General features: G+C 44.4%; 1 protein-coding gene and 1 long non-coding RNA gene across 7 annotated transcripts in view; one reads left to right on the plus strand and one right to left on the minus strand.

Annotated features, from left to right (window-relative positions):
- On the minus strand, positions 1–26,421 carry ITIH2 (inter-alpha-trypsin inhibitor heavy chain 2). The gene is made up of 22 exons (XM_045536160.1): positions 26,341–26,421; positions 25,178–25,375; positions 23,579–23,653; positions 21,577–21,609; positions 20,016–20,179; positions 17,496–17,600; positions 16,281–16,443; positions 14,598–14,705; positions 13,937–14,065; positions 13,434–13,550; positions 11,609–11,777; positions 10,932–11,057; positions 9,762–9,943; positions 8,735–8,920; positions 8,280–8,419; positions 6,526–6,695; positions 5,813–5,950; positions 3,792–3,905; positions 3,138–3,336; positions 2,500–2,672; positions 1,769–1,880; positions 1–306 (listed from the first exon to the last, which is right to left on the minus strand). The coding sequence occupies exons 2-22, from the start codon at positions 25,259–25,261 to the stop codon at positions 159–161; spliced, it is 2,835 nt and encodes a 944-aa protein (XP_045392116.1). The 5' UTR covers positions 25,262–25,375; positions 26,341–26,421; the 3' UTR covers positions 1–158.
- Positions 1–27,251, plus strand: part of LOC123626920 — a 31,930-nt gene that overhangs the window by 968 nt on the left and 3,711 nt on the right. Inside the window, exons 2-4 of one of the 6 annotated variants that reach the window (XR_006731075.1) lie at positions 565–665; positions 22,232–22,298; positions 24,030–24,149. This is a non-coding gene — a long non-coding RNA (uncharacterized LOC123626920). Of the gene's footprint in view, positions 1–564; positions 666–1,978; positions 1,997–3,093; positions 3,334–5,475; positions 6,214–22,231; positions 22,299–24,029; positions 24,150–25,091; positions 25,361–27,251 lie in introns of those variants that run through there. The other 5 variants (XR_006731076.1, XR_006731070.1, XR_006731073.1 and 2 more) reach the window with 5 other exon arrangements.

The raw sequence follows: 27,251 nt of genomic DNA on the forward strand, positions 1-27,251 counted from the left end.
TTCTTTGCAAAATATTTATTTTCTTCAGCTATGTTTGCAGGCTTTATAAACCACTGTGATATCTGGTTTGCTTTAATTATTCAAACTGAAGCATATCTGCAAAGGTGGCAGGGAAAAACAGGTATATTTATACACATAATTTCCAAAACTCTAAACCTTTAAGGCCGTTTGAGAAAGCTATAGAGCTGAGGCACGAAGTAGTCCTTGTAATGTCCGTCAATGAAGCCTTTCCCACTGTTGTGCACAAACCAGCAGGGAACGTCTGTCCCGAACACAATGTCCGTCCTGTAGTCTTTCTGCAAGCCTCTGCAGGAGCAACGACATGCATGGTTAGGAAGCAGACTCCTACATGGCAGCTGGGCACATCTAGAAACAAAGACACCCTCTGTCCCTCTTTGTGTCCCTTCTGTCACCATATCTGCCCACCCCCCATCACCCCTGCTCCCCAAATCTTATGAAACATCAGAGTCCAGGGCTTAGTGTTGGAAGGACAGAGAATAAGCAGTGTGTCTTTAGATAGTCCAAATAACCCTGATATAGGTTGACCCAAATGGACTTTTCCAGTTAGGTACAGAGCAGCAAATTAACCCAAAGGGAAAGAAAGCAGGAACAGAACTCCGGAACCTGAAGAATGAATCCGAGGCGCCTCTAACTTCACTTAATGGGTAAGTGTTATATTTAATGGTAATGCCAGGTATTTTAGGGCAAATTCATGTCCTCCACTTGAAGGACAAAGAAGCCAGTGATTTGCAAAGGTGTACGGCACCTTGCTGTTAATGAGCCTCAAAAGGATGTAACTACACAGCTCACAGGTCAACTCAGTTTCGGTTATGCGTCATCAGGTGCTTGAAGATGAAACTGAGGTCAGCATTTACTTTTTGTCATTAGAGTAGAGAAGATGCTCTTTGACCAACCACAGAGAACTTATTAGCATCATTCACTTCCACTCACCCTGTCTTCCCTAAAACATGCTCACTGATGCCCACTGGGGACTCACTGCTCTCTATTAAACCAATGCCAGCTCAGTGCCATACTCAGTAAGAATCCATCGCTTCAGCTCACAAATCTACCGGTGGTGGTACCTATTATTGTTATTTTAAGGTTTGTCATCGTTATGGTTAGGTCTGTGGAAGCCATTGACATTTGTGTGCAAAGCAAAGTTGGCTGCTTTGTAAAAACTCTAAAAAAGGAGAAAAATGCTTTAAAATGATACCAAATTAGGCATCATCAGTGAGACAAGCTGTAAAGGACTCGGAAACATTATAAAGATTTGTGAGAATTTTACACGCAGAGTGCTTTACAAGTGCCCGAGTTCTCACCTCAAGTGAAGCATATGGGTCTGGTTTGCGTAAGAAAAGCTACCAAACGGCAGTCGGTAGATCTGCACTCAAAAAGAAGGCTCCAGCCTTATATAAAAATATATATTCGTTCTCCAGCACAATGGTGCGAAGTAGGTATTTTTATGATTTTCTCCTTTAATCGACTTTTTCAATTATCCAACTTGTTAACATAAGGCTTCCGATGTATGAAGATTCGTTAATCTTGGCATCGTATGACACACATACATATATCTAGTCATTATTTGCATTTAAGGAGAACTATTGGCAGTGTCCTTATGCAAATGTTGTGTGTGTGTCTATCACTAATGCTTTGTTCAGTCTGACGTAGGCAGTGCTTGCAACGCCTTTTCTTGCCCTTCTGTCTTGCTACTTGAGTCCAGTTCTCCCAGGGCCCCTTTTCGTGGCTGTCTCATGCACCCAAAGCCCACCTGCTGACAGTCAACTTCTGTCCTTTCACTTCCATGCTGGCCTCTGGCTTCCGGGGATCCTTTCCCGGTCTCTCATTGAAGATGTGTATCTTGGGCTCCTGCATGAACTGGCCTAGCAGAACAGAACCCAGACATTTATTTCCATGTAATCCCATGCTAAACAAAAAGGCTTGTCACTCGATCCAAGCTACATTTTGATCCTCCCTCCAGAAATTCTAGGGTAGAAGGACAAGTCAAGAAAGACAAGTTGAGAGGAAAAAGGAACAGTGATTTGCTCTCCCTCCTGAGAGCACGGCCATTGTGCACATCAGGTTGCTGTACGGGACCATTAGTAACTTGGCCACCCTGATGGCAGGGGGCGAGTGTCGCACTTGAGAGCACAGCTCAAATCAGGAACCAGGTTTGTTTGTGATGTCGTTTGAACCCTTCTTAAAATACGAGGGACAGTTGCCCAGGAGGCTAAGACTTCCTAAACCAGTTCGCTTTGCTTCAGTTAGAAAAAAATTCTCAGCATAAAATTTATCTGTGCCTTGTCATAACTTGCCCTGTTCGTGATCCTGAAACCCTCGTCTGGAACGGCCACACTCGTGAACCACCCTGCACTGCTGTGTCCGTCCTCTGTGCCCTTGAGTTTGCACCTGCCATTTTCCCAACTTCTAGCCACTGTCACACAAAGTTGCTGAAGACCTAGGGTGGCCCCGCCCTTGCTGAATTGTTGATTGACATTTTACCTATTAATCCGTGTGCTTTGGGTGAAAACTTGTTCGTGGGGGGAATGTAGATTCCCAGAAAGTCAACGTTAATCGGGTGCTTCTTCCACACACGATGCAGTAAAACCGAGAAGGACATCTCTTTATCCAGGGTGATGGTCACAGTTTTTTCTTTCTTCACTGAGATAACCACCCTGGTGTGAAAGTCCAGATGGAATTAAACAATTCCAGAACAGACTTTTCTAGAAAGTAATTTTTCTCACCCCCAATATGAATTCTCCATTCCTCCCACTAGTTTTCTAAGAGTTTTATTTACAATGCGTTTGCTACGAATATTGTTGTTGTTATAACTCCCAGCCCTAAAATTCTTTCAGTGTGCATGGGTGTAGATAAACGCTCAGATACTAATGGGGAAGATGCAACACCTAAGATACAATGTCTTGGTGCTCACTAATGCTAGGCACGAGACTAGGCCTGAGACACAACAGTGACCAAAACCACTGACCCTGCTGCCAGGAACATGGTAAATTGTTCTGAATCTCAACTGCTTTGTATTTGGAATGATGATTTTAAGTTCTATGCTGATGTCACTGATGCCTGGATTGATTTATGCAGTGGTGTGTCGAGGACAGGGCTGGGCTCGGTGGAATAACACTTGCCTCTGATTGATGACACGAGCCGTGTCAGACCAGGTCAAGACCGACACACGGGACTTCCGGCTCAGGGTGATGGTTTCTGTGCTGATTTCTATTTTCATGTCTTCGTTTTGGAAGTAAAACCCCAATTTTCCAAAATAGGTGCTTAGTTTTCCATTATTGGGCTTCTTGGCACCGATGAGCTGACCATTGACTGAAATTCCTACAGGAAAGAAAAATGATTTTGTTGCTTGTGTACCTTTTTTTTTTTTTTTTTTTTTTGGCATGTGTGGGCACCAAAATTCAAATTTGTTAAACTTGACAATATGGGAAAATTATTACTATTTTCCTTCAGGATTTATATAACATTTTTTTTTCTTTGTGATTCTTGTTTTATAACTGTGTTTAAATTAATTATATCACAATAAGATCTGCTAGTTCATGCTCAGAGAGAGTATATATTTTGAACTATAATTGTATAGTTGTATACAATTGTATAATTGAGCTATAATTGTTCAAAATAGTTAGATACATACATAATTTAATCCTCACTAATATCAGAATTTGGAAAATAAAGAACTTCAATTAAGGTGAGAAAGAAAGAAATCCCAGGTAGTGACAAGGAAGCATGACAACAATCTAATTGTCTAGTTCGAATATTATTTCTTTTTATTTTACCTGATTCTGGATCAGAAACCAGGTTGAGGATTTTTCCAGGTTCTGAGTCAATATTGAAACAAATGTTATTTTGGCTTTTGGGGAGGTAAATGATGAAATGGGGGTCATTTTCAACTGGAAAATGAAAAGAAACAAAATCAGAAAGAAAGGAAGATAATTTTGAACAGTATTTTGCTCCCGAACACCTTTATTTAGCCAGAACAAATATTCATTGCGCTACTACTATGTGCCAGCTACTGTTTCAAGCACTGGGGACTCAGTGGTTCATACCCATTGTACCTTCCCCACGGAGCCTCCGTTAGCATTTTATTTTCTTTTACAAATACAGTGGATATTTATTCTGTAGCTATCATATATGTACTAAGCTGGGTGCTAGAGATAAAAAATAGGAAAAAATAAGTAATAAGAAACACACACACCCGCACATATACAATATAAGATATATAGAGAGATAGATAAATAGAGATGTATTTTTTAAGGAGCCATATATGGTGCAGAACAATAAAGGAGACATATTATTGTTGACATACAGATTAGTATTAATCAATTCCAACAGCAATGAAGAATCAAGCTATCCCCAAGAAATCAGAAATCACCGCTTTGTTATTGAACCTGATTATCCAACTGATCCTTCCTGGCCTTTTTTTTTTTTTTTTTTTTTTTTTTTAAATTCCATGTAACCATTCAACAAATATTTGGGGAAAGGGGAAAAAAAAAAACTTAGGGACAAAACACTAAATTAGGCAATGTTTGGTGCAGCTATAAATACGTCATGTTTTGCACCTTCAAGAAAGTAATACTTCAGTGCAGGATGCAGACATACCACTAACGTGAGACAGAACCACGTAAAAGGCACAGTAATGGCCCAAGCCACGTGCTGTGGGAATGAAGATGGGTTAGCGCCCCAGGCAGAACAAGCAAGGGCATAAGAGGGAGGAAGCTGGCTTTTGAACTAAGTCTTACAGAGGAGGAAAGGGAAACACGGAAGACACAGGAGAGAGATATTATTCTGAGTGAACAGAATCAGAAGGGTAGAACAGTTTATGATTTGTTTAGTAAGTAAGTCAATATGGCCAGAATATAGGTTCTTGGCAAATACACAAAAAAATAAGACTAAAAATATAGATCATCAAGACCCTGAAACACTAAAAAATGGGACTTTGTTCTGTTGGGTAGACTCCACCATGCCCAGGTGCTCCTGATCTTTAATAATAACATCCATTTCTTGAGTGATTACTATGTGCTAGCACTTTAGAGATGGCTCCACAAATAATCTGCAACCTAGCTACCAACAGGTATATACGCATCATGATGCCCATTTTCAATATGAAGGAAGTGAAGTGCAGAAACATTAAGTAACTTGCTCAAGTCCACACAGATGATGTGAACTCCAAAGAGAAGGTTCTTTCCCCTGATACCCAACTGGCCCTTCCGCATGAGAAGAGCATGTCTTCCCTGCCAGAGGGTTCGTCCCATACCATTGGGAAAGGGCACTATGGACTGAACTGTCCCCCTCAAAATCCATATGTTGAAACCCTGACCCTTCGTGTGGTGGTATTTGAAGATGGAGTCTTTGGGAGGTGGTTAGGTATAGATGAGGCCATGAGAATGAGGTCCTCATGATGGGGTTGGTGCCCTTATAAGAAGGGACACCAGAGACCTCATTCTCTCTCTCCCCACATAGACACACAAGGAAGAGGTAGTGTGAGCACCCCGTGAGATGGTGGCCCCTACAAGAAAAGAAAAGAGTCCTCAGAAGGAAATCTACCTTGTCAGCACCTTGGTGTGGGACTTCCCAGCCTCCAGAACTGTAAGAAAGAAATGTCTATTGTTTAAGTCCCCCAGTTCGTGGTACTGTGTTATAGCAGCCCCCCGCTGACTAATGCATGGAGCCATCTTCTTTCACTGCCTGTCGCCTAGTTTGCCAGGATGCAGTGATTTTTATTAACACACACAAATGCCTCCTGGAATCATGATCCGTTGGGCTCTGAGAGGCGCAGGCAGCGTGGAAGTTCTCTCACCTCTTATCACGTGTGGGGGGGGCGTTGACTCCAGCACGTGGGCCCCTTGCGCAAGCATCGGAATCACTGGGGTCGGTGAGGGGTTGGCCCACGATGGGATTGAGCCCGGGGCAACTTTGCTGCCGTAATACAGGGCACCTGTGCAGAAACACCTGCGTCTGTTAGTTCCCAGGTTTACGTTTCTATGGAAATTGCCTACAATTTCAGGAATCTGTTTTATGCAGCCCCTGGAGGCTGTCAGCTGAGGGTTTCTTCCTTATTTTTATTCCAGAAAGTAGAATGGAAATACAAGTTCAACTAGAAAAAGCACAATATAAAATTTCTAATAATTAATATGGAATTTCTTCATGTATTTTTTTAAATGAGTGGTGGTGTACGTATCAAATTAGGTATCCTATTTCATTGGCTATATTTAAAACAGTGATGTAACAGTTTTATTTTAAAAGGTCAATATTTACAATATTCCAGAAATTATATTTGTTGCAACTTTTTAAAGAAAATGAAAAATTTTAAATGTTGATTTCAAAAATATCACAGGAGTGGGGCATATGTAGGTTTTGAGAATTCCTTTGGGAGATTTGTGAGCAAGAAGACCATTCTCGAAGTAAGTTGGCAGGAAGAGCTTGGGCACCTGGGGACACAGGGCAGGGGGCAGGGGGTGGGCTGGGGTGGGCGAGAGCACCGGGTGACGCCCAGCCGGTGGGAACACCCACCTGAGCAGCACGTGTGGTCCTGCGGCGGGGAGTCGGCCAGCATGCGCTCATCCCCGGCCTCATTCTCAATCACCATTGAGGTCAGTGGGGTCACAATGTGATGGTCTAGAGACATCTGCAGGATGGTTCTTGTGATCTTCCTTTTGGCGGCAGCCGTGGGAGCCAGGCTTCTGTATCCAAGAAGTAGAGATGTTATAGAACATCACTGCATCTGGAACTGAAGTCTGTCACCCCTCTTCCCTGCACCCCATGTCTGGTGTCCTACCTGGGGCAGGGGGGCAGAGGGGGACAAGGTGACAGGGAAACAGAGCTAACTGGCTTCAAGAAACTTAGTATTTTATCTAGCTATGTGATCCCGTGGGGTTTTTTTTCTTTAACGTTATTTTTTAGAGCAGTTTTAGGCTCACGGTAAGATACCAGGATTTCCCATGTACCACCTTCCCCTAAGCACAGGCCCCCCTATCAACCTGCATCCCACTTCAGAGTGGTGCATTTGTTATTGACACAGCTGATGAGTCTGCACTGACTCACCTTTATCACCCAGAGTCCACAGTCGGCACTAGGCTCATTCTTGGTGTTGTACGTTCCATGGGTTCAGACAAACTCGCGATGACACGTATCCCCCACTGTGGTATCAGATAGAGTAGCTTCCCTGCCCTAGAAATCCTCTCTGCTCTACCTATTCATCCATCCCCCAACCCCTGGCAACCACTGATCTTTTTATAGGGATTTTCTTTCCAAAAAATCAATATTTAACTTCTGCAACAATCTGCTCTATGCCTTTGCACACACTCAGTGTGCTCCTGTCAGACAGGGAGGGATATTTCTCGCTTACTTCAAAGCCACAGCTTACAGCCTTGTGTATTTTTTATAATCTTACCGACATTAGGGATTTTCTCCGAGAGTCTGGTTATACAACCATGTTTCATTTTCCCAATCTAGTTCAGACCATCCTGTCTCATCTTCCTAGAGAATCTGATCTAAGAGGTGCAGTAGGGCTTGGGTGTAGGAGCTTTTGTCCAGCACCTTCCTGTCATTCTGGTGCGGGTGGTCAAGAGACCATTCGTTACGCTAGTGATACAGTTTTTATGTCGAAGAGCCGAGATGCAGCTCGGCGGAGAACCAGAGGTGACATGGGTGAGCTTTGGGGAGCCCTTCCTTAGGGGACATCATAATAGCATCACAGTGAATTTCTCTTTGGAAAATAACCGGTCTTCAAGAGTAAATGCACATGAACCACCGATACACGCGGCAGCATGGATGACTCTCATGGACATTGTATTGAGAGACAGAAGCTAGAAACGAAAGAATACAGATGGAACGATTATGTGAAATTTAGTAACAGGCAAAACTAATTAATGGTGGCAGATGTTGAAGTAGTGGTTTCTGCTGGAAGTGGCGGGTGATGATTGGGACGGAGAACAGGGAACTCTCTGAGGTACTACATTTGGATCTGGGTGTTGATTACACGGGTGACATGTAGAAATTCATTAAGCTGCACACTTAACATTAATGCACTTTACACACCTTACTGTAGGGTATTATTAATCATACATCTCAATAAAAAAGAAACAAGAGTGAACCCAGCTTCAGCTAAAGTGTCCGAAACCAGAGGAAGTTAATGATCCAAACCTATATTCATTTGCTGCCTTTCTTGGTTCTAAACTCTTTTTGCGTGTGTGTGACTTCAGCTATTCAAGGTGAACGTTTCACCTTTTCAAATCCCCGTGGTGTGTGTGCTCGTCTCTGCTTACCGCTCGGCCAGCAGTTGGTTGATTGTTAGGTAGGCCCACAGTTTCCTGGTGAAATCGGGGTCTGCATGCTTGTCTTTTGACAGAAAATCCTGCAAGTCATCCATCTGGGCCAGCGTTTCCAAGACTAACTCCGTGTTCGCCTAGATGGTGGGAGGTTCAGTTGAAAGACACCCCGGGGGGAAGAGAATTATGGTTAATCCATGCGCATGTTTAGTACTTGCTGTAAATGAACGGGAATGCGGGAGGCATGGAACATTGAGCCTTCCTCAGCCTCTACTGAGGAAGGAAATGCACACCTTGGGCTTGGGCTTGGTGAACAGGTAAGGATTTACAGAATAGTTGGGCAGACGGCAGAGACATTCTCATGCCTTCTCCTTCACGTGTTGCTTTTATGCTACATACATGATTCTGGGAAGGCAGGGGTAACATACAAGATGGACTGTAAATAATCGTACCGACGTGGCAGTGATAATGCCCTGTAGTTGCTCCAGTTTATCAGGGTCGAATTTTCCTGCCACCACAATCTCTGAACCTCCAAAGTAGTTATGGAAACTGTTTTGAGTGACATCCGTGACTGATGTATGGGGATAGTTGAACTGAACATTCCGGAGCAGTGGAGTAGAGACCTGGTTGTAGAATTTCTACAATTCATTAAAAAAAAAAGAGAGAAATCATTATTTTCTTACCATTTTGTAGGTCTAAAGCATTTTTCTCTGAGATTCTTCAAATGCTCAGCATATACCTCTTAATTTATTCTCATGGGACCTCTGGGACAAGGAAAAATGCTCATAAATTATCAGAAAAAACGGAGACAGAGAGAGGATAAAGACTTGTTAAGAATATTACCCTTGATTTAAGAGCCCAGTATTTTTGTTTTATTTTCTGTTATGTTCAGCACAAAAAGCTCATGGACACTTATAATAATAAAAATCAGCTGGGTTGATATTCCTAAGGGAACCTTGTCCCTTACCTGACCCCAAGCTGAAATACAGTGCCTGACTCTGACAAAAAGCAGGGGAAAAGGCATGTTCTTCTTTCCCTATAGCGTTTTCTTGTACATTTATTCAAAATAAACAAGTAATTTGTATCTTTTGTATTTAAGGAAACTTACAGACCATAGTTTGATCTGTTTTACATGTTAAAAAATTGATATCCAAGATGACAGGACACTTTAAAGGGAAAACCGGCAGCATGATGACAGGGAGACCAAGTGCTTGGGGGACGGGGAAGCTACGAGAAGCTTTGATGGTGGTTTGGGAGACTTTGTTGAGGGTGGGTAGAGAAGTGTGTCTCCCTGTTAGTGCAGAAATACAGGGGTGAAGGGGAATGTACAAGAAAGAAATGGAACACTGGCCTGCTTCTTGTGACTGGATATGGCTAAAATAATGACAATTTTGGGTCATATCCAGCCCTTCTTTCAAGTGTCAGATATGGGTAGCTAGATGATTTTGAGCAAAGAAAAGAACTAGAAGAAACTGTTACCTTAAGCTGGGAAGACGTGTCCTGGTTTCCATAAATCCTTTGAGCAATTCCACGGTTGTCATTGGACAGTCTCTTCAAAAAGTCGTAGTCCACATCAAATCCCATCCCCAAGCTGAACAAAGAGATATTGTCTTGTATGCTCTGCTTCACATTTTTCTGAATTTTCGACAATTTTACTTCACCTGAAGTTGGTGATGACAGAAAGGAAAGGGATGAAGAAGCTATGGTACAACGTTTTTGGGAAAATCCAAGAAGGGCAAGTTTAGCAAAATTTGCGAAAATGTAAAATGCAGGATCTATCTCTGGGAAGATACACAAGAAACTGGTAACCAGTGACCGACTCCAGGGACAGGAACTGGATGGTTGGGAAACAGGAGTGAGAAAGAGACTTAATTTTTTAAACCATATCTCTTTTTCTTTTAGCATATTTCCTTTGTTTTAAAAGTAATGTGAGCTGAGGAGGAAACATGGAATCTACAGCAGATGCAGATGCCATTGTCGTCACTGCCTTATGCATTTTCATTCCATGTAGCTGTGTCAGGCACGGACTAGACATGATCCTTGTCTATGTGACAACACTCTCAGGCAACATAATGTAGCGTTCACTATTGCTTATAGTCATCAGTATAAAGACACGAATAAAACAAATGAAAATAAATGTGGTTAGGGACAAGTAGGGAGCTGCCGAAGCTATTTTGCAGGTAAGAAAGAGGATTAACTTAGAGGCTGTCTCGGAGACCAGTCAGTTCTCCAGCTGCAACTAGGGGAAATGTGGAGAGTAGGGATGTGTCACAGTGGCCTCCAGAGGCAGTACTGGGACAGCTGGGACCAACCCTCATTCACACCTCCACACACCCGCTTCACATACCTCCAGTTGAGGAAATAAATGCATCTCCCCAGATGCATCCGCAGTCCTCACAACATACTGCTAAAATCCAAACTCACATTTCTCCATATGGTTTAGGTGACGTGGGGACATTCATGGGCTCTGCTGGAGGTGGCCTAAGGGGGTGAGGGTTTCAGGGGCAGGACACTTTCTTTAGGAAGCAAGGGTTTAACATGTTTTAGAAACACAGATAAGCCCCGTTAGAGTTCCCATTTTAAGCAAACCGCCGTTCTGAGGAACAACAGTGAAAATGTTTGTCAGGAGAAGACGGAAGCGATACTTGCCTACTGTCGGATCTCCATCAGAAACCAGGATGATCAGCGAGACCGAGTTGGGGTCCAACGCCCCCAAGTTACTGGCTTCATTCAAAATGAAGATGGCCCGCAAGAGCGCTTCGTTGATGTTTGTGCCTGTGGAGGGAACATCACGTGTTGTTGCCTGTGCTTTCTTTCCACACACAAACATTACATCCCAGATTCAGGCTCATCTGTTTGGTGATGACTTAGGCATAATGTGTCCAATTTCAAAATTATCTGATTGCTTTTTAAGTGACACAAAACTTGCTCAGCCTGGTGATCCCCTGGTGTCATGAAATATTCACTTTGAAGCAAACCATCCCCTTGGAGATGAATTAACCCTTTCAAAGCACCAGTCTGCTATTTTGTGAAATCAGCCTCGCTGAGATGCGCTGGAGACTAACATTTTACGAAATGCAAGTAATAAAGACATACATTGTCACTTCCTGAGCCCTTTTCTAGGGAAGATGGGGATGGTTAAAAACTTGTGTGGGCTGGATTGTGTGTTGTGCTTTCATCACAAACTTAGTGTTCATCATTTACCAATAAAGGCATTATTTAAGGCAGCCCACGCTAGACTGTGCGAAGACCCCCGTGACAGGACATGACGCTGTTTACGTGAACCACAGAAGCTTCTCACTGGGCTTTAGACCAAACCCACTCACCTCCACTGGGCTGGATTTTCTCAATATACCTCTTGGCGTCTTCGACCTGTGTTTTAGTAGCTGAAACTAAATCATTTCTCCAGGTTCGAACGTTCTGGTTGAAATCAACCACAGAGAATTGGTCTTCTGCTCGTAGGTCCTCCAATATGGTCTTCATTGCTTCCACAGTCTATTTTGAAAGAAAATGAAAGGTCTCATTATATAAAATCTAAGCCTAAGAAGAAACTAGGAAGACCAGTCATTGATCCTGGTCATCTATCAAGTACTGGCTCAAGCTGAACTTCTAGAAAACATCTTGAACTCACCTCAGTCAACACAGACCTACCCTTTGCGTATTCTGAACATGTTATTATTGACTCTTTTTTTTTTTTTTTTTTGAGACAGAGTTTCGTTCTATGCCCCAGCTAGAGTACAGTGGCATCATCACAGCTCACTGCAACCTCAAACTCCTGGCCTCAAGTGATCCTCCTGCCTCAGCCTCTCGAGTAGCTGGGACTACAGGTGTGTGCCACCATGTCCAGCTAATTTTTCTATTTTTTTTTTCTAGAGACAGGTGTCTCACTATGTTGCTCAGGCTGGTCTTGAACTCCTGGCCTCAAGCAATCCTCCCCCTCAGCCTCCCAAAGTGCTGGGATTACAGGTGTGAGCCACCAACCTGATCTTTTTGATACCTAAATTTTTACTGTCTTATTTTGTTATGCATGACCAGTTTGACTGGTTTTTTTGTTTGTTTATTTTTTGTTTTCTTTTGAGACAGGTTCTCACTCTGTTGCCCAGGCTGGAGTGCAGTAGTGTGATCACAGCTCACTACAGCCTTAAACTTCTGGCCTCAAGTGATCCTCCTGCCTCAGCCTCCCAAGTAGCTAGGACTACAGGTGTGTGCTACCATGCCTAGCTAATTTTTAAAAAAAATTTTGTAGAGATGGGGTCTTATGTTGCCCAGGCTTGTCTCAAACTCCTGGCATCAAGTGATCCTTCTGCCTTGGCCTCCCAAAGTGCTAGGATTACAGGTGTGAGCCACCGTGCCTGGCGGTATGTGTATTAGCTGGGTGTTTTGTTGCACACTTATAGTCCCAGCTACTTGGGAGGCTGAGGCAGAAGGATCGCTTGAGCCCAGGAGTTTGAGGTTTCTGTGAGCTGGGCTGACGCCATGGCACTCTAGCCTAGGAGACAGAATGAGACCCTGTCTCAAAAAACAAAAACGGTTGCTGAATGAATGATGGTTGGTTGCTCACATTGGTTGGATGGATATTGCCTTGTTTGTTCTTTAGAATGGCATCTACACCACTTGTCACGGAATAAGCCTATACTGAGCTCCAAACTGGAAAACATGAGAAAGGAAAGCCACCCTTAAGGAATTCGATATAATCAGAAATGATATGCATATATTGATTTAAAAGTTCCACGTGAACGCAAGATATTAAACTAAAACATTATGCAGAAGAACTGAAGGGATATGAGTGATCAGAGTGAGAGGAGGTGATGCAGAGATGAAATTTTTCAAAGAGGTCAAAGAGACAGTTTTTCAAGGAAATTTTGGATGCAGAACAGGAAAGAGAGGAAGAGAGGGGAGAGGAAGCCAGAAAGCGGGAGATGAGAAGGACAGGAATTTTACGGGGGAGGAGTGATTAGAAGATGGGGGTGCGCGTCCTGTGAACATACAATAATCTCAAAACTCTGGGCGGAGTTCACACCCCCAGTCAGTAGCCGCAGTTCCTCAGTTTTCACCCTGAAAGGGGAGGAACAATTGAATGATTGCGTTTCGGGAGGGGATCCAAGAAGCCAGGGAGAGTCCGGAATACCACTGCAAACGAGGGCCACTTACCTGTTTCATTTTAATCCCCCACATGGAGCCGCTCACATCGATAACAAAGAGGATGTTCTTGGGAATTGGGTCCAAGTTTTCAGGAGCAAAGAAGTGGACAAAATATCCATTGAATACCTGAAAAACAGAAGGTGTCTGTGAGTCAAATCCTGACCAATGTTCAGAAGGTGGGGAGATGGGGGCCCGGAGAGGAGAGGTGAGGAGGTGAGAGCTTGGTGCACGCCCGTCTCCCCTTCCCCTGCCTTCTCCCCCGTTCCTGTCCCATGAGGGTCCATGCCTTCCCAGCAGAGTCCACTCTGCTAGGATTATAGGCGTGAGCCACTGTGCCCGGCCTTATTTGGTTTTTACGACATAAAAGATAATGCTCAGCAGCATATTAAAGGAATGTAATTTCAGTCCGTTCTCTGCAGCTAGAAACTACCCACAGGCCAGGGAGTTCGTTCAGCAAGCAGCAGCCCTGTGGTGTCACCTTGGAGGTGGCACTAGCGTCCCTCTGCACTCACCTCGAGCTCCCCAGCCTTCTCCTCTCTGTTCACGTCATACATCACCACCAGCTCCCCGTCCACCGCGGTCTCCAGGCAGCTGGGGCATATTCTCTGCTGCTCCACTGTGGGCTTGAAGGAGACGTGCGCCTGGAAAGAGCGGTGGCGTCAGAGCCTGTGCCCGGCCCTCCTCGTGCATGTAGGGGAAGAGGCACTGCCCAGTGGCCGTGCTGCACGCAGGCAGCAGCCGTAGGCTTGTCCTTGATGTAAGGGACACAGCCAGGGCTTTCGAGGGGAGCATCTGCTGGCCTGCAGTGTTGTTTGTTTGCCTGGTTTGAGGCCTTTTTAAAGGAGATCAAAGAGTTTCCTCCATCCCCCATGGAAGGCATGATGACAGGCTCCGGAAAGAGTCTGTGAAATGTTCCTAGAGGAGTTTGACCTTAGAGGAGTCACAGTTGGTCATCACTGGCCATTAAGGTACAGAGAATTAAGCTGACTTGTTCTTGCTGTGGTTGATGGAAACCTACCACACATTATATGAAAGCTGCCTCTTAGCTGCTGGTCAAGTGGATGACTTGGGGAAAATGAGGCTTGAAAGGGACAGCCTCGTGTCTAAAGGGAATGACGTGACTGGGAGTGTTGTCTTGCATGCCCCGTGGAAGACGTGCCAGGCTCACGGTACCTTCTGGTGTCCTTTAGAGATGACTGGAACTCCATCGAAATGGCCTTCAAAGGTGTCGGGGACATGAAGAAACCGTATTCCCTGAGGTTCAATGATCCACACGTCCACCTGGGGGTGGGAGAGAGAAGTACCCAAAGCATCAAAAGTCTTTAAAGGCTTTTTAAGCAAGAAGGACAATTACTATTAAGTCCTGTGACACTTTTCTCGTCTTCGGGTTTTCCCAGCACAGTTCCATGGTCCCCTCTGCAAGTTCTCTTATAGATCCCCCGGGACGCGGGTCATCTCACCACGGAGGCTAAACCCGCGTCTGGCAACTCAGTGTTCATGGTCTACGGCCTCATTCCCCCAGGGCTTAATTCCCCTTCTTCATTCTACTCTAGTCTATTTATTAATAAGAGCATTCACAGTGCTGGGGGAAAAGGAGGACATTACTTATCAGATATGCAGCTTTTCAAATGGGAATGAAAACGTCACCATGATTAATTCGTCCCCTTTCGTCTCCTGTGTCTGTGGACCATTCACAGCCTGTCTGCCTCACTCTCCCATGTGCCAGGCAGACAGGCGGGTTGGATGGTACATGCCCCTGGGTTGCTTCGCTCTGCCTCCTACACAACATGCTCAAATGGCGCCACAAAGATGTGAGCAAAGAAAAGAGCATTTCAGACTTTACATCAAGACGTGAAGATGACGGCACAGGTGAGTTCAAGGGATGGCCAGTGCAACCAATGCCAAAGGCATCGCTCCCCTGCAGCAACAATGGTCGGGGTGGCAGGGAAGACAACTAACTGAACATTCATTGAGCACCTATCATCTGCTACCTAGTTCCATGAATTCACCTCACTTAGAACTAAGGAACAAAGTATGTCATAGCATCCTTTTGTAGAAGTGGGGTCTTGCTATGTTGCCCAGGCTGGTCTCAAACTCCTGGTCTCAAGCAATCCTCCCACTTTGGCTTCCCCAAGTGCTGGGATTACAGGTGTGAGCCACTGTTACAGTATCTTTTTTACAGATGAGACAGTGGAGACTCAGGATAACCTGTCTCTAGAGATTAGCGTGGGTTGAATGTGGCAACACCCGAAAGATATGCCTACATCAAATCTCTGGAACCCCTGAATGTGAATATATTTGGAAACAGGGTTTTTGCAGATGGAGTTAAGGATCTTCAGATGAGATCATCCTGTACTGGCTGGTGGGCTCTAAATCCGATGACAAGTGTCCTTACAGGAGAGAGGCAGAGTGGGATATGAGATGCTCAGAGGAGGAGGTGATGTGACCACAGAGGAAGAGATTGGAGTGACATGTCGCAAGTCAAGGGATGCCAGCAGCTGCCAGACAGCAGAAGCAGCAAGGAACAGACCCTCTTATAGAGCTCCCAGGGGAGGGCAGCTCTGATGACACCCTGATTTAGACTTCTGAGAGAGACTTCTGTTGCGTTCTGTGCAGTTTGTGGTAATTTCTTACGGCAGCACCAGGAAACTACTGCAATACAGTTAATGAGGGGCAGAATTGATGCTTAAATCCATCAGGCCATGGTTCACTGCAAACCCATAATCTGTTCGATACACCTGCAGAGTCGAGTGGCATCCAACACCACAAAATAGTGATGACAAACAGAAAGTATAAATCAGGGATGGGGACCATGAAAGGGCAGGGTCACTGTCCACCCTACAAAGCCACGCTCACCTCCAAGTGTTTGGCCAGCCGTCCTGGCTGCAGAGAAACCCTGTGCTCATAGGATCCCAGCTTCCTCCACTTCACCTCCTGGTACTGGAGTTCGAACTGCACCTTTGCTCCGGGAAGGACGTTCACTTCGGTTTTGAAGTTCTCCATATCGAGAGCCCCGCTCCTAAAGATGAGAGCCCCCAACATAAGTCAGCACATGGACGACCGAGCTGCAAGACCCAGGGTCTAGGCGGAGGGCGTGGAGACTTTCCTGGCTGATCCAGCCTCTCAGCCGGTTATGGAAATGAACGGTCCGTACTCTGGAGATAAGTGCAACGTCTAGATCTGGTTAATCCCAGCAAGAGCGTCAGTCTCTTCTCCTACCTGATCTTCTGCTTCCAGAGCTTCTTACTGATTTGAGTGTCATCTGCAAAAAGCTACTAGCGATTGGTTCCTATTCTGGGCCAGGACCTTGACATATGTCACCACTGATACAGCAGCTCTGCAGGACCGATATCATCACCTTGATCTTTCAGACGATAATAAGTGAGGCTCGTAGAAGATGAGGAAGCTGCTCAGGACCCCACCGCCAGCCAATTCGAGGACCAGGACTCATAGCTAAGGTTAGACGACTCCAAAGACAGCACACATTTCCTATGCTGCATTGGAAACTCACTCCAGGAAGTCTTCATTTTTTTATTTTAATGTTTTATTTTATTTTACTATTTTTTTAGAGGCAGGGTCTCACTCTGTCACCCAGGCTGGAGTGCAGTGGTGCGATCACAGCTCACTGCAGCCTCAAACTCCTGGGCTCAAGAGATCCTCCTGCCTCAACCTCCCAAATAGCTGGGACTACAGGCATGCGCCATCACTCCCGGCTAATTTTTCTTATTTTCTGTAAAGATGGGGTCTCGCTATGTTGCCCAGGCTGGTCTCGAACTCCTGGCCTCAAGCGATCCTCCTGCCTCAGCCTCTCAAATTGCTGGGATTACAGGCATGAGCCACTGCACCTGGCCTCTTTATATATTTTAGAAGAATTCTATTATTTCATCACATTGAATATGTATTTCTAGTGTAAGAGCTTATTTGGTCACTGTACATATTGAGTCCAATGTGATTATTTATTTTGAGGCATTGATGATTTTAAACAGAAAACAGCTGGTTTGCCCCTGGGTGAGGGGACAAGAGAGGAGCCCCTGTCAAGATGGAGGGCAGGTCCTGTCGTTCAGGCCTTACCTCACCAAGCCTGCCGTCTTGCCTCTTGCTCTCGCCTGTGAGTACAGAGCTTTGCCCACAGTTTTCTCCTTAATGGAACTCCTGAATGTCGTGCCATCCACAGTCCTAGAAAAGGACAGAAGGCAACTGTTGGTCAGAGTAGCAGCCTTAGCAGAGCAACAGAAACAACCCAGCACACTCGACATAATGAACGGGGAGCAATGACCATTTTGCATCTGTAAGAGACAGGAAGAGACATTGGAATAACTCATAGACAAGACATCCTTTATTTGACAGTGTGATTTGAGAGGGGCGAAGAAGTAAGCTCCCATCCTAAAAACTTTCCCTCGTGTCTTGTTGTTTGTGTTTAAACTTTTTCCTCATTTTCAAATTGTGTCCTTCTTTTTGGGTATCCATGGTTAGTGACCCATGTGACTAGGAGAGGTGACTGATAAATCACTAAATATCTCATTACATTGGGTTCACCAGCACATTCTTCTGCGAGTAAAGAATTTGGTACAGGCTGGGAGTATGCAATGGACCGTTTGTGTTCCCCAAAATCCGTATGTGGACTACTACCTGCTAATACGATGGGATTAGAAGTGGGGCCTTTGGGAGGTAATTAGGTCAGGTAATTAGGGCATCCCTCAGGAATAGGATGAGTGCCTGTAAAAGACACACAGCTTATTTTAAACTGCGATGATGAAAGAGCTCTCTTCTCTGGTCCTACAAATTTGGCCCTGTGTAGAGGGAGACCAAAATAAATGTATGTTTCACTATTCTGTCTCTTGTCACTTCAAATCTTCTATGGCAGTGGTCTCCAACCCTTTTGGCACCAGGGACCGGTTTCATGGAAGACAATTTTTCCATGAGACAGGGGGTTGGGGGGAGGCAGAGCTCAGGTGGTGATGCGAGCCATGGGGAGCAGCTGTAAATACAGATGAAGCTTCGCTCGCTCACCTGCTGCTCACCTCCTGCTGTGCGGCCAGGTTCCTAACAGGCCATGGACCGGTACCGGTCCTTGGCCCAGGGGTTGGGGACCACAGTTCTGTGGAATGAGATGGCGAAGAAAGAAAAGAATGAAAGAAAACAGAAAGAAGAGATCCCTAGAATAAGTTCTGATTATATCTTTTAAAAATCAGAATTTATTAAATATAGTTTTAAATGTCATTTCTGGACATGGGATCATATAATTTTATTACAGAAAAGCTTTTCCTTCTCCCTTGACTTTTTAGAAAAGGCTGACCAAAAAAAGTGATCCATTTTTTAGCCAATTCAAAGGATACCAATCAAAGTCACATACGGCTTTTTTTCTACCTACTTCATTTTATTTAGAAAATATAATTAACGTGGCTCTGCAGTTTTTAGCAGCCCAAGTGCCTGGTGGTTGAACCCTTTATTTTATTTATTCACAATTATCACTGATTACCTTGGTATATGAAGGACAAAAGCAGATGAGAAGTAACTCAACCTAATGTCTTCATATGAAATAGGCAGACTGTACGCAGGGGACCGCGCTCTGTTCTGGCCAGCCCAAGAGGGACATAGACCAACTGGAGCCCACCCTGGGGCGGCCACCAGGATACCCAGGACACAGAAAACCATTCCAATCACGTGGAAGAGCAGGGAGTTTTTAGCCTTGGTACACAAAGTCTCCAAGCGGGCAAGGTTACTGGCCTTAACTATGTGACGAGTGTTAGAATAATTAAAAAACTTTTTTCATTATGGAGATTTTCAAACATACAAGAATAGAGAGAATCATAGAAAAGACCTCCATGAAGCCATCACTGAGCTACACCATTGTCAATACTTGGCCAATCTTAATTTGTCTAAACTCCCACGCTTCCCACCTCAATTATTTTGAAGCCAAACTCAGATGACACATCATTTCATTCACGAGAACTTCAGTATGCTGTAGAGATTTTTTTTTTTTATTCCATGTGAGTAGAACTAGAGTCACTGGGTAGACAATGGAAAATATTTAAATCAAGTATAAGAAATAATTCTAACAGAGTTGTCGGCCGTTGCCTTGTGAAGGAATGAATTTATCGTTAAGGAAATCATCAAGTCCAGCCAGGATAACCCACCCGTCAGTGGTATAATAGACAAATTCAAGCGCTGGCTAGTGATTGGATTTAATCAGTGCTTCTCAACATTTTTTTTTCCTTGGAGAAACATATGGAAGATGACACTGACCTGCTGTACACACCCTTGTATGCGGTTTCCTGTAAGCTAGAACAACTCCATATATTTTTTCCCCACAAGAAAGCACATTAAAATGCAAATAAGTGGGAGGTCGTTACTATAGAGATAGCCTTAAGTTTGCTTTAACTTATTAGAAACAAAAAGCAAATCCTTCACAAATTCTGATAATTTGAACAGGAACAAATGATAGGGACCCTCCCCACCCAGCAGGTGGGCAGCCTTAGAGGTGACAACCATTGGAACAGTTGACCACTCAGGTCCCTTTCTAACTGTGAGGGTTCTTGATTCTGTGAGCACAGCGTAAGCTATTTCTGGTTCTACCTAGGAGTTACTCACATGGAGAAGTTGGTAATGAAGGCTCCTTTGGGAATCTGGACATCAAACACGACGTTCTGAGGCTGGGGGGAGTTGTTCACCACTTTGCTCTGAATGACGGTGGTGGCCGAACGAGAGGTGATAGTTGACTGGACTTTATAGCTATAAAGAGTTACTTGATCGTCCTGAAAGTGGCAAGAAAGCACAACTGTACGGATAGCAAAATCACACAGAACTTCACTATGCATTGATGTTAACAGTGGTCCATTTCACTCGTTACGCACAATTCCGGGGCATTGGTAAGTTATAACTCAGGTGTTATTAAGCATTCTCTTAACCCCACAGGCAGAGGTCTGCCTTTGGAGACAGCCTGAGATGCCCTTTTAGACTAAGGAGTCTATTAATAATGGTGTTTAAAAAATTAGACTATACGTAGAAAAAGGTTGTGGGGAGGCAGATTGGATGGAGGAAGTCCAGGAAATAACTCTCAATGCAGGGCCACAGCTGGGGAGAGGATTCAGGATGTTGGAGTTGGAAGGGGACCCTGGCTGTATCTTCAGAGTCAGAAGTGGCCGGGGTGCTGTGGGGTGCAAACACACAAACCCCCTACAGCTCCCTACTCTCTTCAATCTCATCTATTACAATTTCATCTTCGGTCTTTTCCTCGTCCCCCCGATTAGAACAAGCTATGAGAACACCGATGCGTGTGGGCAACGAGCATTTATCACGCAGAGGGCATTTTGATGCAATGTTTGGTCCAACTCTCTAGACCTTCTTTTCTTATCTCTGCTGATTTAAGGCAGCCCCAGTATAAAAGAATCACAGGACATCAGTTTGATCAAAGGCAAGACTCTAAAAATCCACATCTTTTAGGAGGAGGCTGCAAGCTTGTTCAGGTCTATGGCAATTATGTGACCCATTAGATTTTGCTTTTTTCTCCAAAAGGATTTGCTTCTTTTAATACTAGGTGTCATTCCCCAAACTCTGTGGCTTGAGATTAAACCTTACGGTTAATTAACATGCAGCTCGCCTCAAGCTAAGATAAAATCCAGGCTAATTTGCTTGTCGTTCCCTCCAGGTAAGTGTGCATTTCTGGCAGTTTCCGTCTGTTCAGAGCAGGAAGCACAGCATAAACTGCTTCCTCGGGCTGTTTTCTTGCCACAGGGGGTCTACTTTGAACATCTCAGGGAACCGGGCCATTTTGTGTCTAAGAGTTCCTTTCCACAGCCAGTCTTTCATTCTCCAAGGCTGTCAGGTGTCATATTTTAAATCAAAACTGTTAAGTTGGAATAAATAATGCCTATGGAGGGATGAAACCTATGCTGTTGATAAAACCCGAGGAAATATAGAGAGAGAGGACATCTCAGCTTCTGGTGGCCTCTCTCCTGTTTGAAAATACTGTACTCATCAATGCTGAATTTCAGAGAAACCTCCAAACAGAATTGGGCAAGGGGGTATTTTGCAAGTCAGGTAAACACTGATGAAGACAAAGGAGACACCTGGATTGATTTCCAGGTAATAGTTAACAAAAAAATCATTCTGGCATCAGTTTGTAACAAAATCAAAATCAAAGTAAACGTACCGTCGTTTCTCCGGATTCTCCGGAAAGGCTTCTCTGTGAAAGGAAGTTAGACAATCATTCTTCAACTGGGTGTTACTTCTGACCTCAAGGGCAAAAACCATTTTCTCAGTCAAAAAATTTTCTTTTTCTGCAATACTGAGCTATCATTCATTCACTGGAGCTGAGAAGTAACTATCAAATATTCTTGAAAATGATTTTCCCACCGGTGAGTTTCTCTGAACAAGTTTCCCCACCATTTATGATTGCACATACGTCACTCTTTGATATAATGCAAAACCCAATATTTTTAGATAAAAGCATTCAGCCACACACAGACTGGGTAGCATATAGCCCTGTTACTCTATTTGTGCCGTTTATGTTTTATTCAGTTGGATGTTGATCCCAATGTTCTGTTCTACCCTGAGGCTCTGGACATGCTGTTCCCACTGTGTGTGATGCTTCTCCTGCCTGGCCCTCTCTGTCCCCTACTCCCACACGAACTCCTACTCATGCTTCAGATCCCCACTCCTCTGGCCCCCCAAGACCAGGTCAGCTTCCTTCACTAAGTGTTTCCATAGCAGCATATTCTTCCTTCAGGTCTCTCGCTTTGCTTTATATTAATAATCATCTGTTCTATTTGAGGGACGGTTTGATTAAGGTCTGCCTCCTCCTTCAGATTAAGCTACATGAGAGCGGGGACTTTGATGCATTTCCTCCATGGTGTAGCCCTGGAACCAAGCCTGGTGAGTAGCACCTGGAAAATTCTGTGCTCTTAACCACCACGCTAGGGGATTATCCACTAAATGACTGTCCTGGGGGCATGGACAAAGGTCATCCATCTCCTTGCCTGTGAAAACTGAATGGCTCCAGAGTGATGGGTGAACATTTAATGTCTACTGGATTGGAAAATAATAAGGCAGGTGTCGGATGGAAGCTCAGCTAGCCTGGTTTGGGGTGAACTGAGATTCTAGTGCTGTGTGATATAGTGGGATCACCAGTTACCTTTGTTTGGACTTCTTGAATGGAATACTCAATGACTAATTTTTCTTTCTTGTGGCTAAAGACTGACGTGAGGTCTTGCCTATTGGGTTTTAATATTATTGTTCTACAAAAAAAAAAAAAAACTTTTAGAAGAAAGCAAAAAATTCATACCCATACAAAATAAGTCACTGGTCAGCTCAGCGCTCTCTGCCTCCATAAATAACTCCTTTCTCAGCATGTGGGCTCTCGCTGGAGAACTCGCCCCCTTAATAAGAGGATTTTGGCCACCTATGCTGCCACTGGTAGATGCAGCCTCGGGTGTGGCCAGGTCTGAGCCACTTCCCAAGACAGGGTGACGGGAGGAAGGAGAGTGTGAGGCTTCAACGGGAAGTGTCTGTCACCAGTGGAATAAGAAAAGTCCTCCTGAGGCCGGGCACAGTGGCTCATGCCTATAATCCTAGGACTCTGGGAGGCCGAGGAGGGAGGATTGCTTGAGCTCAGGAGTTCAAGACCAGCCTGAGCAAAAACGAGACCTCGTCTCTACTAAAAATAGAAAAATTACCCGGTTGTCATGGCGTGTGCCTGTAGTCCTGGCTACTCCAGAGGCTGAGGCAGGAGGATCACTTGAGCCCAGGAGTTTGAGGCTACAGTGAGCTATGTTATGCCACTGCACTCTAGCGTGGGTGACAGAGCGAGACCTTGTCTCCAAAGAAAAAAAAAAGAAATAAAGAAAGGAAAAAAAAAGTCCTCCTAGTAGGAAATCTTCCTTGTAAGGCAGTGAAATCATTCTATAATCTTAAATTTTGAAGAAAACACTCCTTAAGGGACTAAGGTGACTGATGAGGTTTGGAGGCTGCTGGACAGCCACATGGAGGCCTGACTGTATCTCACCTGCTTCCACCCAGCTGTGAAACCACTGAGCTCCTCTCTGCTAAAAATCAAAGCTCTTGAGAAAATCTAGCAAAAGGTGTCTTTATCCTTCTCTTACTTCTTCATACTCTCTGTCCTTTACGCTGCCCTCTGGAAGTAAAGCTTACCATACCTGATGTCTCCGGTTCTCTGGAGCAAATTCAAATTTGCCTGGGGCCAGTTCCACAAGATCTTCATAGTCTACAAACTTAAAAAAGAATTGAGGATGTTTATTTTTATTTTAAAAATAGGTCTAGAGCCCAAAAGGCAAATGGTGGTATTCATTATATTATTTTATACCCTTTCTTCTCTCTATGAGCAGTCTCATTTTTTAAAATGCAATCATTTCTTCACTGTATTTATGTTTGCTAGTTAGGTCTCAGAGGTGTCTAAGTGGAATTTAACATCCTCAAATTTGCTGGACGCAGGAATTCATTTTTTAGTTTGCCAGGAGATGGTAGGAGAGACAGGTAGGGGTCAAAGGGCCCCAGTGACTAGGTAGGGCCCGGGGAAGTATCTGGGTGGGTCTGGAGGAATTAGCAGCATCTTCTGACTGGACGGACATGAACCATATGTTTCCGCAGGTTGAAAATGCAGGTATGGAAGGAATACCAGCTAGAAATGACTGAAAAAGCACAAACACATTTGGATGACTTGGCTTCCACTGGAGACTCCCAACACACTCTGGTGGTTTTCAAAGTGTTGGAAAATATGATCATTTCTAAGCAGACAGAGTGATATGTTCCGCCCCCCCCCCCCCCCCCCCCCGTAAATATGCCATCATATTCTTTGGCATTTTTTGTAGGTAATCCGCTCTGCACGTCTCTGCTTTTGCTAAGATATTCCCATAACATGCTTTGCTTTTCTGGCATAAAAATAGCTCTTGTATGAGTTTCAGAGTGACTCAGTCCAAGACTTTCCCTATGTTGGTGGCTAAGGGTCCAAAGCGGAGACCTTGAGCTCCATGGGAACTGATCCCGCTTTGTGCCGGACGACACTTGCCGTCCTCACCTTGAACAGGAATACTTAACATGCCCTATGTGCACACATGGAAGAAAACTCAATGGAAACCAAGTGCCTGGGGGGGGGGGCGGCAGAGGGGATGGGTAAATTCACACCTAATGGGTACAATGCACACTGTCTGGGTGATGGGCACACTTACAACTTTGACCCAACCTGTACAAAACCAAATTATGTAACCAAAATGTTTGTACCTCTGTAATATTCTGAAATTAAAAAAAATGCCCTTATTACAAAAGTCATTGTTCACATAGATATGAAAAACAAGGGCACTTTGATAAGGACTTTTCTTACACTCCTAGTAGGAAATGATAATGGTATTTCTTCATCGTCATATCAATAGCTAATAATTATTAAGCACTTGCAACTGCAGACACAGTGCTACGTAGTTTATGTACATCATTTAATTCTCATAGCGAACCTTTGAGTTTGGTCTGTGATTACCGCATTTTCTAGGTAAGGAGCAAGCAGCTGTGCTCCATAAATGCCACGCTAGAATGCCCACCCACTGAACTTAACTCTCGCGCAAAACCTGTTAATGCTTTAAAGGGTAAATACACGTTCTGGTAATTATAACAGTAAACACCTGTACTCAGATGACTTTTATAAGTTTCCATTATACACAGAATAAGGCCATGGACCAGCAACCTCAAGAGGTTATTTACTGAGCTATGCAGAGGCCAACAGCAAGGGGTCTTCTGGAAGTACTTACTTCGGGAAGTCCGTTTGTGGGGATTTCAAAGCCTGGTGCTTCCGAAAGAAGCAGACAGATGAGAAAGCATGTGAGTCGTCTCATTCTGCGGGACAGCTTTGCCAAGCTCCCCGGAGCAGGCGGCCGGAGCAGGCAGCCGGGGAGGACTCCACTCCTTCCTGCTAAACCGAGTTCAAAGGAACAACAGAGGACAGTTCGCTGTAAGAAAGAAGAAAAAAACCTCTCTAACTTTGTTCGAAATTGGAACAAATATTTGTTCTGGAGCTCCAGCTTGAGCTGTGGGGGTGGATCGGACACCCAGAGGTTATTCAAACAGCAAAGCCAGAGGCAGCTGCTCACCGTGAGCACAAGTCAGGGTCAGATGGATGTGATTTTTTTTTTTTTTTTTGCTTTTGCTGATTTCTATTGATCTTAAAATCAGAGAGACCTAACAGCAATTGTCTTCTTTTTTTAAAGGACCAAGTGAGGAACTATTCTAAGAAATAGAGTCAGAGAGAGAAAAGCTAAAGTGAAATTTCAGGAAATAAAATCCTTGGGTCTAAATTACAGCAGGAGAAATTTAGAAAAAGTGAGAGAAGACACAGAATAGGTTTCGGAGCAAAGAATTCATCGTGACTGTTTCTCCGTCTTTGATAACTGAGTACCTGTTACGGCAACCGGGGAGCTGCCGGGCAAGACAGCGGGGACATGCTCTCCAGCAGGGTGCTCTGTGACTGTCTCTGGTTAAGGTGACAGCGTCTGTCCTGCTGCCCAGTCACCCAGGCTTGGGTCAGCGGCAAATCAACTCTCCCCATTCCCGGAATCAGGGAAAGCAGCACCTGGAAGTCTATGGTATTATCCCTTCTCCTTCATGGCCTAGATATTGTAATAATATTAACTGAGATGTATTGGGCCCTTCCTGGAGTCAGGCACTTACGTTCTTGCTTTATCTTTGACTCTTTTTGTTATGCATATAAGAACCATAGGAAGTGTGGACTCATTTACAGGGGAGGAAAATAAGTAACTCGCCCCACATGTGGCAGTGAGTGAGTGGAGACTCAGCCCAGGGCAGCCTGGCCCCAAACGCTTTGCCCTTCATGAATGAACCTGGGGAGGGCCACCTGCTGCGTGCCCACCCCCCCCCCCCGGGTGTCTTCCAGATGCGCATTTAGGCTAGAGCTTACCTGATATCCCCAGGCAGGTGGCTCACCTGCGTCACTGGTGTTTTCCTTGAGTCTGGGTTTCCCAGTCTCTACTCCAGACACCTGCTTGAACAAGGGCCGGGCTGTGGACACCAATTAATGACGTTGAACCTGAATGCCCACGTTGTCTCTGGCAGTTTCTTTCCCCAGAACGGAGCGCGTGAGTTCTGCCATCTCAGTGTTCTTTCGCCCAGTGTTCTCTGATCCAGCACCTGGTCATGGACTGCAGGCTGGGACAGTTGCTCTTTAAGAGGTCACTTGCACAGGAGGACTTGCACCAGCTAGAGGGCAGAAGGTCTGCTCTGGCCTCTGAGATGTGGTGATTTAGGGCTCCTTCTGGCAGTTCCTATCCTACCTGGACTCGGCAGCCTCCCTTGTCCTGTACAGAGTCTCTGTGAGGATGAGCTTGAACATGGGACAAAGGTCAGTTGTTTGCAATTGTCTTCTGACTTTGTTTGAAGGGAAATCGTTTAGAGTTCATTTTAAAAACAAGGCAAGTGAAAAGAGAAAGCCAAGAAGAATGCCAAAAAAGAGAAATTTACAAATTAAAATACATAATATGTTGGCATTACAATAGGAACTATGATTCTATTATATTCAACCACATGCTAAAAATAATTTGAAGTGTTGGTTCAAATATAAAATGCAATAGATCAAATTCACTTATAAGATTATGAGGGATTATTGACTTTATTTTTTAGAAAAGTTCAATCATATGCTGTCTCTAAGAATTACACTTTTATCTCCAAGACACAAATTAAAAGATTAAAAGTTGAGATTGGGTTACATTCTATCTTATTTATTCAAAATACTTGAAAACAGGGGTTACAAAGATAGTAGCATATTAAAATAGATGTCATAGCTAACAATAATAATAAAAAGAAAGTCAGAGG

This window comes from Lemur catta, chromosome 1 (genome assembly GCF_020740605.2).
Source record: "Lemur catta isolate mLemCat1 chromosome 1, mLemCat1.pri, whole genome shotgun sequence".
In the NCBI taxonomy this organism is placed as follows: Eukaryota; Metazoa; Chordata; class Mammalia; order Primates; family Lemuridae; genus Lemur; species Lemur catta.